Raw genomic sequence first — 10814 nt, 5'->3', positions numbered from 1 at the left:
GAAGGCAACAGAGGATGAGAGGGTTGGATGGCATCGACTCAATGGACGCGAGTTTGAGCAAACTGGGCGATAATGAAGGACAGGAAGCCTGGTGTGCTGCTCTGCATGGGGTTGCAAAGAAGTTAGACACAACTGAACAGTACCTATTGGTCATTTTATGTGTTTGGAAAAATGGCTACTCAAGTCTTTAGCCCATTTTTTAATCAGATTATTAGTTGTTTTGCTATTAAGTTGTAGGACATTACCCCCAAGTTTTCAAAACTAGGAGACTATGAGGGCCCTCTATCTATAAAAGTGGAAAGGTTAGCATAGAGGCCAACTCAGGAAGTAAATGTGACGCATCATGTTACTCTGGCCTTCAGTTTGGAGAAAGGAGTTGTTTTTCCAGCTCACCATCTTCTGCCTCAGGAGGCAGAACAAAGTTGGATGTAGGTAGAGGAGAAGAAGCAGACAGCCATTTTAGGTTTGAAGGATTTGTTTCCTTTTTATTTTTCATCAGTATTTTTCATTTAATTTTTTTTACATCAACAGAGTTGGATTTAGGGTTCCCCAGGAGAGTAAAGGAGATGGATGGGTCCCTCCAGGGAGGTGCATGGGAGAGGGCTGCGTCCAGCAAGTGAAGGGTGAAGAGAGAGGGTGCACACTCATACACTGGGCACTGGAGAAGGCAGTTCTTTGAGCACAGACATCAGAGAGTTAAACAGTCACCACCTGGTTCACTTTTACAAAATGGGAGTGACCATAGGGTGGGGGCACCAGACGCAGCATGAGGAGGCTGAATTTGGATTTTCTTTTTTTGTTTGTTTTCACTTTTTTCCTTTTAACTTTTTAACATTTACAAACAGCTAAAAACTACAACACATCACAGCTACAGTGTTGGGGGTGGAGGACGGGGGCATCCAAGAAAGCAACCACACGGGGTGGGGGCAGGGGCAGCTTAACCTACACGGGCTATCCTGTGGGGAGGGTGAGATGAGGAAACTGAGGCTTCTGGTCCCTGCATTAGGGGTCCCTGGCTTACTGCTGAAACTCTTCCCACTATGCAGGAGTTGCTAGGAAAGCCCGGTTCCTGCCCTGCCCCAGCTCCTTGTGCTTTTGATCTGCTGGTTTGACCACATACTGGTTTCTTCCCCTCCCCTGCTCCTCTGCCTGTGAGGAAACAGTCGAGGTGGGAGGGCAGCTGTGCTGTTCCCGTCTGTGCTGTGTAGTGGGGAGAGCCTCTCACTCCAGAGGAGGCCTGTGCTTCTTGAGAGATGGGGAGGAGATGAACCTTGTCAGGTGCCCTTGGCTGTCCCTAGACTGTGAGACTCTTCTCCCAGCCTGCCGAGGCTCCTGCCACCCAGGCCAGGCTCAGAAACGAGATTAGGGGAGGTACTGTGGGGAGCAGGTACTTGTGTGAGTGTCCACTGAAATTACCCTTGGCTTGTATTTTAGGACAGTATAATGACACCCCCGCCCCACAGCGCACACACACACACACACACACATAAGTGTACACAAGCATTCACACACACACAGTCCTGCTGAGCTGCCTCAGAACTTAATATATAAATAAATAAGAATCAGAAAGCTAATTTCATAAAATTCAGGCTTGTAGCCCAAATTGAGGGAGAACTGGAGGCCAGGGGGCTGAGGTTTATTGCTACTTCCCCAGCATCCAACAGGAGGCATGAGAGGGCACTCTAGGCCCTTCCAACTCTAAGAAGTTCTTTTGGTCCATGGTCTACATCAAGCCCTAGCCCCCGGCATAACCACCTGCTTGTGGTTTCGCCAGAGCCCAGGCAGAGGGAATAAGGGGGAAAAGCCCCAGGAGCTGGGAAGAGCAAGGGCCTCTCACTAACACTGGGGGAGAAGGGTGGGGCCAAGCCTTCTCTTGTGCAAAGTCAGGGGTGGTAGGAGGTGGGAAACAGAGCTACACCCCAAATCTAGGATGGAGGAGCCTTCCCTGTAGTCCCTGCCCACGGGGTCTCACACATGCACACACCTACATACACACACACACTCACGCATACATGGCTAAGACACTAAACAGGAGGCAGGGAAAGAGGGCTCTGGCAGCCAGGATGGCAGGGCAGGGAACGGGAAGAGGGAATTGTTGGTCTCACAGTGTGCCTGCCACCCGCAAAGCCCGAGATTCCCTCACTGCAGCACCTGCCCCCGGGTCTCGGGCAGCTTCAGGGCCAGAGAACTCCCGAGGGCAAGGGCAGCGGAGGCAAAGAGGATGGGGGCAGCCTTGGTGATTCCCACAAAGGACGTGAAGATGCTGATCCCCAGCACAGCTGCCAGCTTACACAGGGCATTCAGGAAGCCGAAGGCTGTGGTTCTGCTCAGGAGTCCCCCAGCACAGCAAATGGGATGGAGGGGCCGGGGAGGGAGACAAAGGACAGGGCATGGGAGGATTTGTGGGGGAAGAGGGGCAGGTGAAGGAGAGGGCCAGCAGTGTCCAAGAGGGAGAGGAAGAATGGAGCAATTAGAGAGGAGGGGTGCACACCAGGGAATACAGATAAATTGGGAGGCAAGGGGGAAGGGACACCAAAAAATTAGGTTAATAGTTGACTTCAAGGAGTGAATATAAAAGCTACCAGCTTAAAAAAAAAAAAAATGCTACCAGCTTTTAGAAGAGAAACTCAAGGGGAATATGTACCCTTTTACCCCTAAAGATGCCTTCCCCATCAGCCCCCTTCCTCACCCCGTTTCTGTCCTGCCCTCTGAGCCCTAAACCTGCTGCCCTGCCCCCACCACACGCCTGTTACCTCTTGTCCGAGGGGTAGAGTTCAACAGTCAACACGTCCAGCGCGTTCCAGGATGCGATGCTGACCCCCCCGAAAAGGCAGAGCAGAGCGATCATGGCGGACTCACTGTTCCCGAAAGACAGGAAGAAGCAGGAGACACAGGACATCACGCTGGAGCCAGCTGGAGCCAGGGAGGAAGAAAGCAGCATGAGCGTGGCCGTGATAAAAGCCACCCACAGCCCACTCTGTCCCTTCGACCAGGATGAGACACTTTCTTTGCCAGGGTACCCTAAAGGAAGGCTTCTCCCTCATCTCCAACCTCATTTACATTGTCTTTTTATTAACAGTATCAGTACCAACCATTCCTCGGTACAAGCTATGCACCAAACAATTGGATGGTTTACATACATTACTAATAAGTCAGCCTCCTAAGAGGTACTGTCATCCCTGCCATGTTGCAGATGAGACAGCTGGGTTCACAGAGGTGAGTAACTTACCTAAAATGCAGTGGAGCTGAGATTCAAAACCCATGACCCCAAAGCCTGTATCCTAGACTTGCTATTCTGCCCACCTCCTATCCCCAGAGGAGCTTCCTCACCAGACCCCGCCTGGTCATGCAGCCTCCACCTCCCCCGACTCCCTCCAAGGAGAAGAAGTGAGACACAGACCCTTCTCTGGCTAAGCTTTCCACAGACTAAGGTGAGAAGCCCAGTGACCGCCATGCCCACCCCTGGCCTCCTAGTCAGTTCTCTACCCAGCCTCTCCCCCTTACCAAGCATTCGGAGCCTGCCAATCTTGTCCATGAGCAGAGCAGACACAATGTTCCCAGGAAGCACAGCCAGCGTCCCCAAGAAGCTGACAAAATACACCATGTAGGCGCCTTCACCCGTCCCTGTCACGTCCAGGGGGCAGCCCTCCTTGTTGTGCAGGAATGTGCTGTTCACCAGACGGCTGTTCACAAACTTGTACTCAAACAGGTCTGGGGGCGAAGGCCAAGACAGGCAGACAATCATGGCACGTGTGAGAGGGAGGCTGCTATTGCTTATGCTCAGGGCTCTGCCTTTGAGGGGTTTAGCAGGCGGGGCTCTCAGAATCAGTCAGAACACTATGGCAAAACACCATAGGAGCTAAGATCCTTTTATGCCACAAAATGACCATAGTTAACAAATGAAACAGTGCGCTTGGCTGTTGCTATGTTTTCTCCTAATGATGTCTACTGCTTTCCTGTTCATTCTTTTTGTCTACTCTTAACTATAAGCAGTAGCAGAGCCATAAGTTAGGACAAATTACTGAGCAAATATTAAAAAGCCTTAGAATCCTATCCATTTTTTTTCTGCAAGATAGGAAAACTCATTCAGCACTCCATTTAGAGGTGGGAAACCTGAGTCTAGCTCACAAAACCAGCATTTCATGTGCATATAGTTTGAGAATCCCTGTTAAAGAAAAGGATTAAGGCCCTGACTCCCTTTTCTCCACCAAATATCCCTTTTATTGTTTTTCTTTTTTTCCCAAGGCTGCTCTTTTGAATGATTTTGCCCTCTTCAAAAGTGCATTAATATCACAATATTGAGTTGTTTCAGTTCTAGCCAAAAGCAACCAAATTTGATGCTTTCGTCAGATGTTCTACTTATTACAGAAAAATGATCAATTACCATTAGATTGTTGTAATTGTTAGTAGTAACTAACAGACCCCCCTATCACCTCCAAGGCTCTGAAGAGCTCAGCTTGAGAACCCTGAGTTAGGGAATGAAGAAGGTTCCCTTTCTCCAGCTCAGGGTCCACCCAATCCTTTGGTCTGTCAGCCTCTAGCCATCCCACCTTACCAGTGTTATAGAACACGGTGTTGATGAACGTGCAGTTGCGGAAAAATGTGTTGCTGGATGTGACATCCTCGAAATAACACTCCTCAAACAGGGAGTCCTCAAAGGACACTGACTTCAGACGTAGCCCAATGAACCTGTAAAGCCAGAATGATGAAAGCCACCTTCCCCTCATTCTTACACCCTCCTCCAACACTCGTGAAGTCACAGTGAAGTAAGACAGGAAGCTGCAGGGTTGAGAAGAACCACGGGTCTTTGCCCCCAAACAGCTTGTCTCTGAACCCTCAGACTCACAAAAAAGGCAAAGGGTAGGAGGGGTGGAAGGGGTGAAGCTCAAAGATCCCCACATACTTGTCATTGAAGTACTGTCCCCCTCGGTGGATCTGATTCTCCAAGGTGAAGTTAAAAGTCACGTGCTCCACACGTTCCCCAGGAAACACTTTGGTGCGGGCTGCATAGTCCACCGCTTGGAGATGGCGGATCATGTCGGGAAACCAGACAGTCAGGCCATAGTAGCTGAAGCGTCAAGGGCAATGGAATCAGGGCTCATGGATTAGAACCACACAGTCCAGAAGGAGAAAGAAACAGAGGAGTCAGCCCATGTTAGGACCGTGCTCACCTCCCCAGCCTCATCTCTCACCTCATCTCATCTTTCACCAACTGCTGTGGTTCTGTGGGACTTCAGGTTCTTCTAACCCTCCTGCCTATTACTTCTTACCTCCCAGGCATTTGCTCTACCTTCTGTTTAAAACAGTCTCCCCATCCCACCCTCAGCCTAACTCCTATTCCTCCTTCAGGACTTAGATCCCCTCTCCAGGCTACCAGCGATCTGGGCTGGGAAGCCTGTTCCCAGTGCACATCTCCCACTGGGGCACTCCTCATTACAGCTAGTTTGTCTAGCTCCTAGACCAAGATGTAAACTCCATGAGGACTGAGACCACATCTATTCCATCCCAGCAGAGTACCTGGCACAGAACAGAAACTTAATACTGTTGGATTAAGGAGTGAGGTAGAGGAGCCGGGTGGACTATCAGAGGAGATTCAAACAGCACCTTCCCTCATTATTCATCCCCTTCATTTCCATTTTCTCCACTCTCTCCCAACCCACAGACCATCACATCCAACACTTCCGACCCACCCCACCCAGCTCCTCACCTGAATGACATGGTGAACCACACACCCATCATCATCAGAGTGATGCGGCGGTATTCTGGACCAAAACAAGAGAGGAAATTCCCCCAGACCTAGGTGGAATAGGACAAAGTCATACAGCGGCTGCCAGACAGTAGTTCTAGCACCTCCAGATCCCAGTTTTTCTGCCCTACCAGCTCCCTCCAGTTCACGCATCACCCCCACCCCAAGCTCCAGCCCTGCCCTCCTCTCCACCTCTCCACCATCCCCGCCGTCATTACCTGCCCTCCCAGGCTCAAGGCCCGGACCCCCCAGCGCTGGTACCAGGCCCCTGTGTCAGACTGGATCTCAATCAACTCATCCTCCTGATGAATTGTCTTAATGTGGGTTACCTGGGGTCAAAAGAAGGAGTGAGCAGTCACTTAGTCTGTACTTTCCAGCCCTTCCAAGTACCCCAGTTTCTCCTGCAGTAGCAGAGTGGGAAATGGGAGGGAGACATGATACCCTGAGAGATCCCACTGAGATCTCAGTACGGCCTAGGAAGGTGGGCGTGAGTGGGGGGAGGAGTCCAGGGAGGGGCCAGGTGTTGGCACTCGGAGGACTGAGCGGAGGACTGTGGCTTACCGAGAAGACTCGCTCAGGATGCCCCTTGGCTCGCATGTTGGTGTCATGGACCTGCTTCAGTACCATCCAGGCCTCATCATGCTTCCCATTCTAGAGCCACAGAAACAATCCCCACATCCGGGTCAGCCCCTCCCTGACCCAGGGCTACAGATCCCCCTCTCTCAACCTGACCTAGGGGCACACCCACCAAGCACTCCCAAAGAGCCCAAGGGGGAGCACAACAAGAGGTAACCAGGCTTGGGCAAGAGTCGGGGATCCCTTGGCACAATGGAAAGAGAAACTGAAAATGAGGGAAATGAAGATGGTCCGCGAGTATGTAGTCAGAGCAGGAGGAGCGTCCTCACCCTGCTGGGTCAGGATAAAGTGGGAGGGGGTGGGCTGTAGGATCCTCTTTTGAACCATAAAGTCAGGGCCAGGGTCAGGACCCCTGCCTGCAAAACCCTAAGCCACCCATGGTGAAGCAGGTCCTCTGGTTTTAACACCCACGGAACTCCTCTGGAAATACATTCTAAGACAAAGGAAGTGAGATCAAGGCCCCCCAGACCTTGGACCCTGGGAAAGGAAGGCTGCCACGTGGACCAGACCCAGCCCATGGTGGGTGTTTGAATGCAGGAGCCCCTGCTGCCCTCCCCTGAGCCCAGCCCCAGCCCCATTCACCTCCAGGAAGAAACGGGGGCTTTCAGGCTGTGTGGTCAGAGCCCCAATGGCAAACACAGAAGGGAAAGCGCAGACGAGGACAAAGACCCTCCAGCTGTGGAACTGGTAAGCAGACCCCATCTGAAAGCTCCACCCTGGCAAGGACAGAGTCACAGCGTCAGCAGAGAGGCCAGAGGCTGTAGGGTCCTACCATAGGGAGCACAGGAGAGGAGAGAGAGAGTCTGGGGTACATTTTCTGGGGGCTGCTCACCATAGTGGGGGATGATGGCCCAGGCCATAGCAGCTGCGTACACTCCACCAATCATCCAAAACATGCAGAGCCAGCTCAAATGCTCCCCACGTTTCTCCTGTGCCAGAAACTCCGAGAAATAGGAGAAGACGATGGGGATGGACCCTCCGATCCTGGAGGGCATTGCAAGAATTCAGCGTTGGAAAATGGCTATATTCCTGATCCCATACCCCAGCGCTCTGGATCCCCAAGTCCCTTTCATCTTCTGAACCTTTTAAAGAGAAACTCCTTCTCACCACCATGCCCTATAAGCTCCCTCACCACCAGCCATCAGGCACCCATCCTTGGGACCCTAGGATCCTTTGTCTTGGGACCCTTGGGATCCTAGGAAACAGGCAGGCAGGTCTCAGGGAATGGGAAGGAACAAACATTGAATCTTGAAGATGACTACAGAGTTGGAAGGGAGAGCCGATACTCACAGAAAAGAGGGGAAATCCCAAAGGAAGAAGAGCAAGAGGAATCTGAGGAAGCAGGCCAGAAGAGAGCTGGGAGACTATGCAAAGGGGACATGCAGGTGGCAGAGGAAGTGTAGAAGTTGGGTGGCTCAGGCCTTCAGAGTTCTGGCAGGTGTGGGTATGAACAAGGTTTGTTGTTGAATGCAGGAAATATTTATGCTCTGGGAAGGGGATAACCACAGATACCCAGGGGTGAAGTTGAGCCCCACTGGGTCTCTTGAGGGAACCAGGCTCAGAATGGGACTAAAAGGTAGGGTGGAGGACTCAGGAGTGAACCAGATATGAAATGGCAATCTGGACAGACAGTAGACAGGTCCTGGACAGGGAGAAACTGGCCTGAAGGGAGAGGATTTCATTCATTCAGTTCACACATATTTGAGGTATAGCTGGTGTGCCTGGCACTATGCAGGGCCCTAGAGGTATAACAGCAACCAAGGCGCAGCCCTGCCTTCCAGGGACTCATGAGGGGAACACTCACCCGACCCCAGAAAGGAGACGGCAGAAAAGGAAAGTGCCATAACCCTGGACGAAAGATGAGAAAAAGGCGAAGACACTGTTGACTGAGAGTGAGATGAGCAGACACTGTCTTCGACCCAGCCGATCAGCCAGCCCTCCCCAGAGGAAGGCTCCCACCATCATGCCCAGGTAGACAATGAGGCCTGAAGGAGGAGAACAGAGGCAGAAGGGATATGAGCAGACACACTAGTCATCTCCCACTCGCCAGACATTTAAATGAGCTGAAATTGCAGCAGCATGGACAGAGGATCTGAAGGACTTGTAGGAGCTAAGTCTACCCAGAGATGAGATCAAGTGAGAGAGGATGCATTACATGAGCAAAGATGGAAGGTCATCTCTGCAGCCTGGAGGTTCAAAGGCAGAGATGCAGACATGGGACAGCCCTAGAATTCTCCTTTCTTTCCCTCTCATTTCTTTTTGCTCGCTCTCACTCTCTTGCTGTCACACACACACACACACACACACACACACACACACACACACACACAATACCCCCATCTCTAGCTTGCCTGGAATGAGAAATGGATCTGCCTAGATTCCCAGACCCTCCCAGGATTCCCTCTAGCCTCTGTACTTGATGCCCTCCAAGCGGCAGGGGGTGTCTCTCATGTTCCCTGGGAAAGAGGCTCCATTCCTTCAATCCTCCCAGGAAATCACACACACACACAAAAGTGAAAGTGAAAATCGCTCAGTTGTGTCCAACTCTTTGCGACCCTATGGACTGTAACCCACAGGCTCTTCTGTCCCTGGAATTCTACAGGAAAGAATACTGGAGTGGGTTGCCATTTCCTTCTCCAGGGTAACTTCCCGACCCAGAGATCAAACCACAGTCTCCGGCATTACAGGCAGATTCTTTACAGAGCTACCACGGAAGCCCACATATAAATCCATTTTTTTATTCCTTCCAGTTCCAATACTTCTGGTCCCCAAACTCCCCTGTTCCTTTCTTCTTTCATAAAATCAGAGTTGGAACTGGTCTTAAAAGTTATCTGCTCCAAACTCTGCATTTTACCCAGGCCCAAGCCCAGCCCGAGGGAGAAGGAAACTGCCCAAGATCTCGTGGCAACTTGGTGACAGAGCAAGACCTGATCCCTTCTGAGGGATCCCCTTCTAGGGGATTTCCTCCCTTGGGATCTCCATCAGGAAGGGCCATTAAAGACCACTCGCTGGCCCCTGAACATTCCCAATGCTAACTAAGAGCAAGTGTGACCAGCTTCTCTGGCTGGATTCTTCCCAGCCCCCCACCACCCTAAACTGACTCTCCTCATTTAAATCAAGGGGTTTGGATACTGCCTTCTTGTTCCCCCCAAAAGGGGAAATAATCAGGGTAACAAGAGGAAAGGCTTTGAAGAAACATTAAATGGGGGTCCATCCCATCACAGCCATCTCCTACAGAACTAAGCAGACACCCCACAACTACAGGCCCAAGCCCCAGCCCATGTGCCTTTTCTCTTGCACAAGCAACCTCACCATGACCCAACCTCTAGAGGAGGGTGTCAGGGTGGGGGGAGTGGAGGCGGAGAGCATGACAGAGGAACCCTGAGCCCTCCCGGGGATATCTTGGGACCAGGATCCTCAGGAATGCAGTGGTGAGAACAGGAGCAGTTCTCAGGCACAGAGAACTCTTTTGGAGCGCAACGTGTCTTACCCAGCATGCCTTTGTTGGAGTCAGACAGGCACATGTCTTTCTCAGCACTGGGCAGCACGAAGCCCACCACGAAGACCTCGACGCCATCGGCCATCAGTGCCAGACCAAGCACGAAATAGAGTGTCCACTGGAAGCGGCCATGGCCGCACTCCCGTAGGATGGCTTCATACTGCTGGGCTAGTTCTTCCCGTTCTTTCCGCCGCTGCGCTTCTCCCCGCCCCCCCGGGGGACCCTCCCCATCACCCAAGCCCCCCCTCACTCCAGCCAGGGGTGCCCCATCTGCCATCCGCTCGCCTTTGCCCCCAGACTCTGCCCGGGGGATGCCCTGATATTCCCCCTCGTAGATCTCATCATCCTCGTCGTGGCCCTCTGTGGCATCACTAGATGCGCCGCCTTCCTCCTCATCCTGGGCCCCTTCCCCGCGGTAATAGCCGTCAGCAGGGGCGGGGAAGTCATCGTCATCGTCCTCCTCCTCAAAGCGGGAGTAGGATCTCCGGGAATATTCGTCCTGGACTCTGTCCAGGCCCTTCACCACCTTCTTGGCTGCATGCTTCTTGACTTCCTTGGCAATGTCTTTGGCCCCACGAATGAAAGCTGCCCGGTCTCTGAAGCCCTCTTCCATGATGGGGCTTTGGGACTACTTCACCGAATCTTCCCCCCTTCCTTATTCTGATTTTGCACAAGGGCTCGTGGAGTCAGAAAGACCGCTTCCCTGAGTTACTTAGATGAAGTGTGTTTGAGTAACTCTGGGCACAGAATAGACTATAGGATCTGGCCAGTGAGGGTTTAGGAGGGGAAGGGAGGGAAGAGCTTTGGCCCACACCCAGTTCAGTTGGATGCATTGGGAAGGAAGAGGGGGAGAGGGGGTACCGGAAGGGGAGGGGGAGCCAGGTTGGGGAGGCTAAGCTGGGGAGCCAGGATAAGTCAGAAGAGGCTGCTACT

The 10814-nt window shown here is 52.1% G+C and overlaps 1 protein-coding gene across 1 annotated transcript; it reads right to left on the bottom strand.

Moving 5' to 3' along the window:
- Positions 1 to 2064: 2064 nt before the first annotated feature.
- On the bottom strand, positions 2065 to 10588 carry SV2A (synaptic vesicle glycoprotein 2A). Its single transcript, XM_055586851.1, has 12 exons — positions 9873 to 10588; positions 8187 to 8367; positions 7215 to 7366; positions 6965 to 7098; positions 6308 to 6397; positions 5965 to 6075; positions 5708 to 5796; positions 4904 to 5068; positions 4556 to 4689; positions 3505 to 3711; positions 2754 to 2913; positions 2065 to 2323 (listed from the first exon to the last, which is right to left on the bottom strand). Exons 1-12 carry the CDS (start codon positions 10492 to 10494, stop codon positions 2140 to 2142), a joined length of 2229 nt encoding a protein of 742 aa, XP_055442826.1. The 5' UTR covers positions 10495 to 10588; the 3' UTR covers positions 2065 to 2139.
- Positions 10589 to 10814: the final 226 nt, after the last annotated feature.

This window comes from Bubalus kerabau, chromosome 6 (assembly GCF_029407905.1).
Source record: "Bubalus kerabau isolate K-KA32 ecotype Philippines breed swamp buffalo chromosome 6, PCC_UOA_SB_1v2, whole genome shotgun sequence".
Taxonomy (NCBI): domain Eukaryota; kingdom Metazoa; phylum Chordata; class Mammalia; order Artiodactyla; family Bovidae; genus Bubalus; species Bubalus kerabau.
The sequence above is the reverse complement of the archived record's forward strand: the minus strand, read 5'-3'. Positions and strand labels throughout refer to the sequence as shown.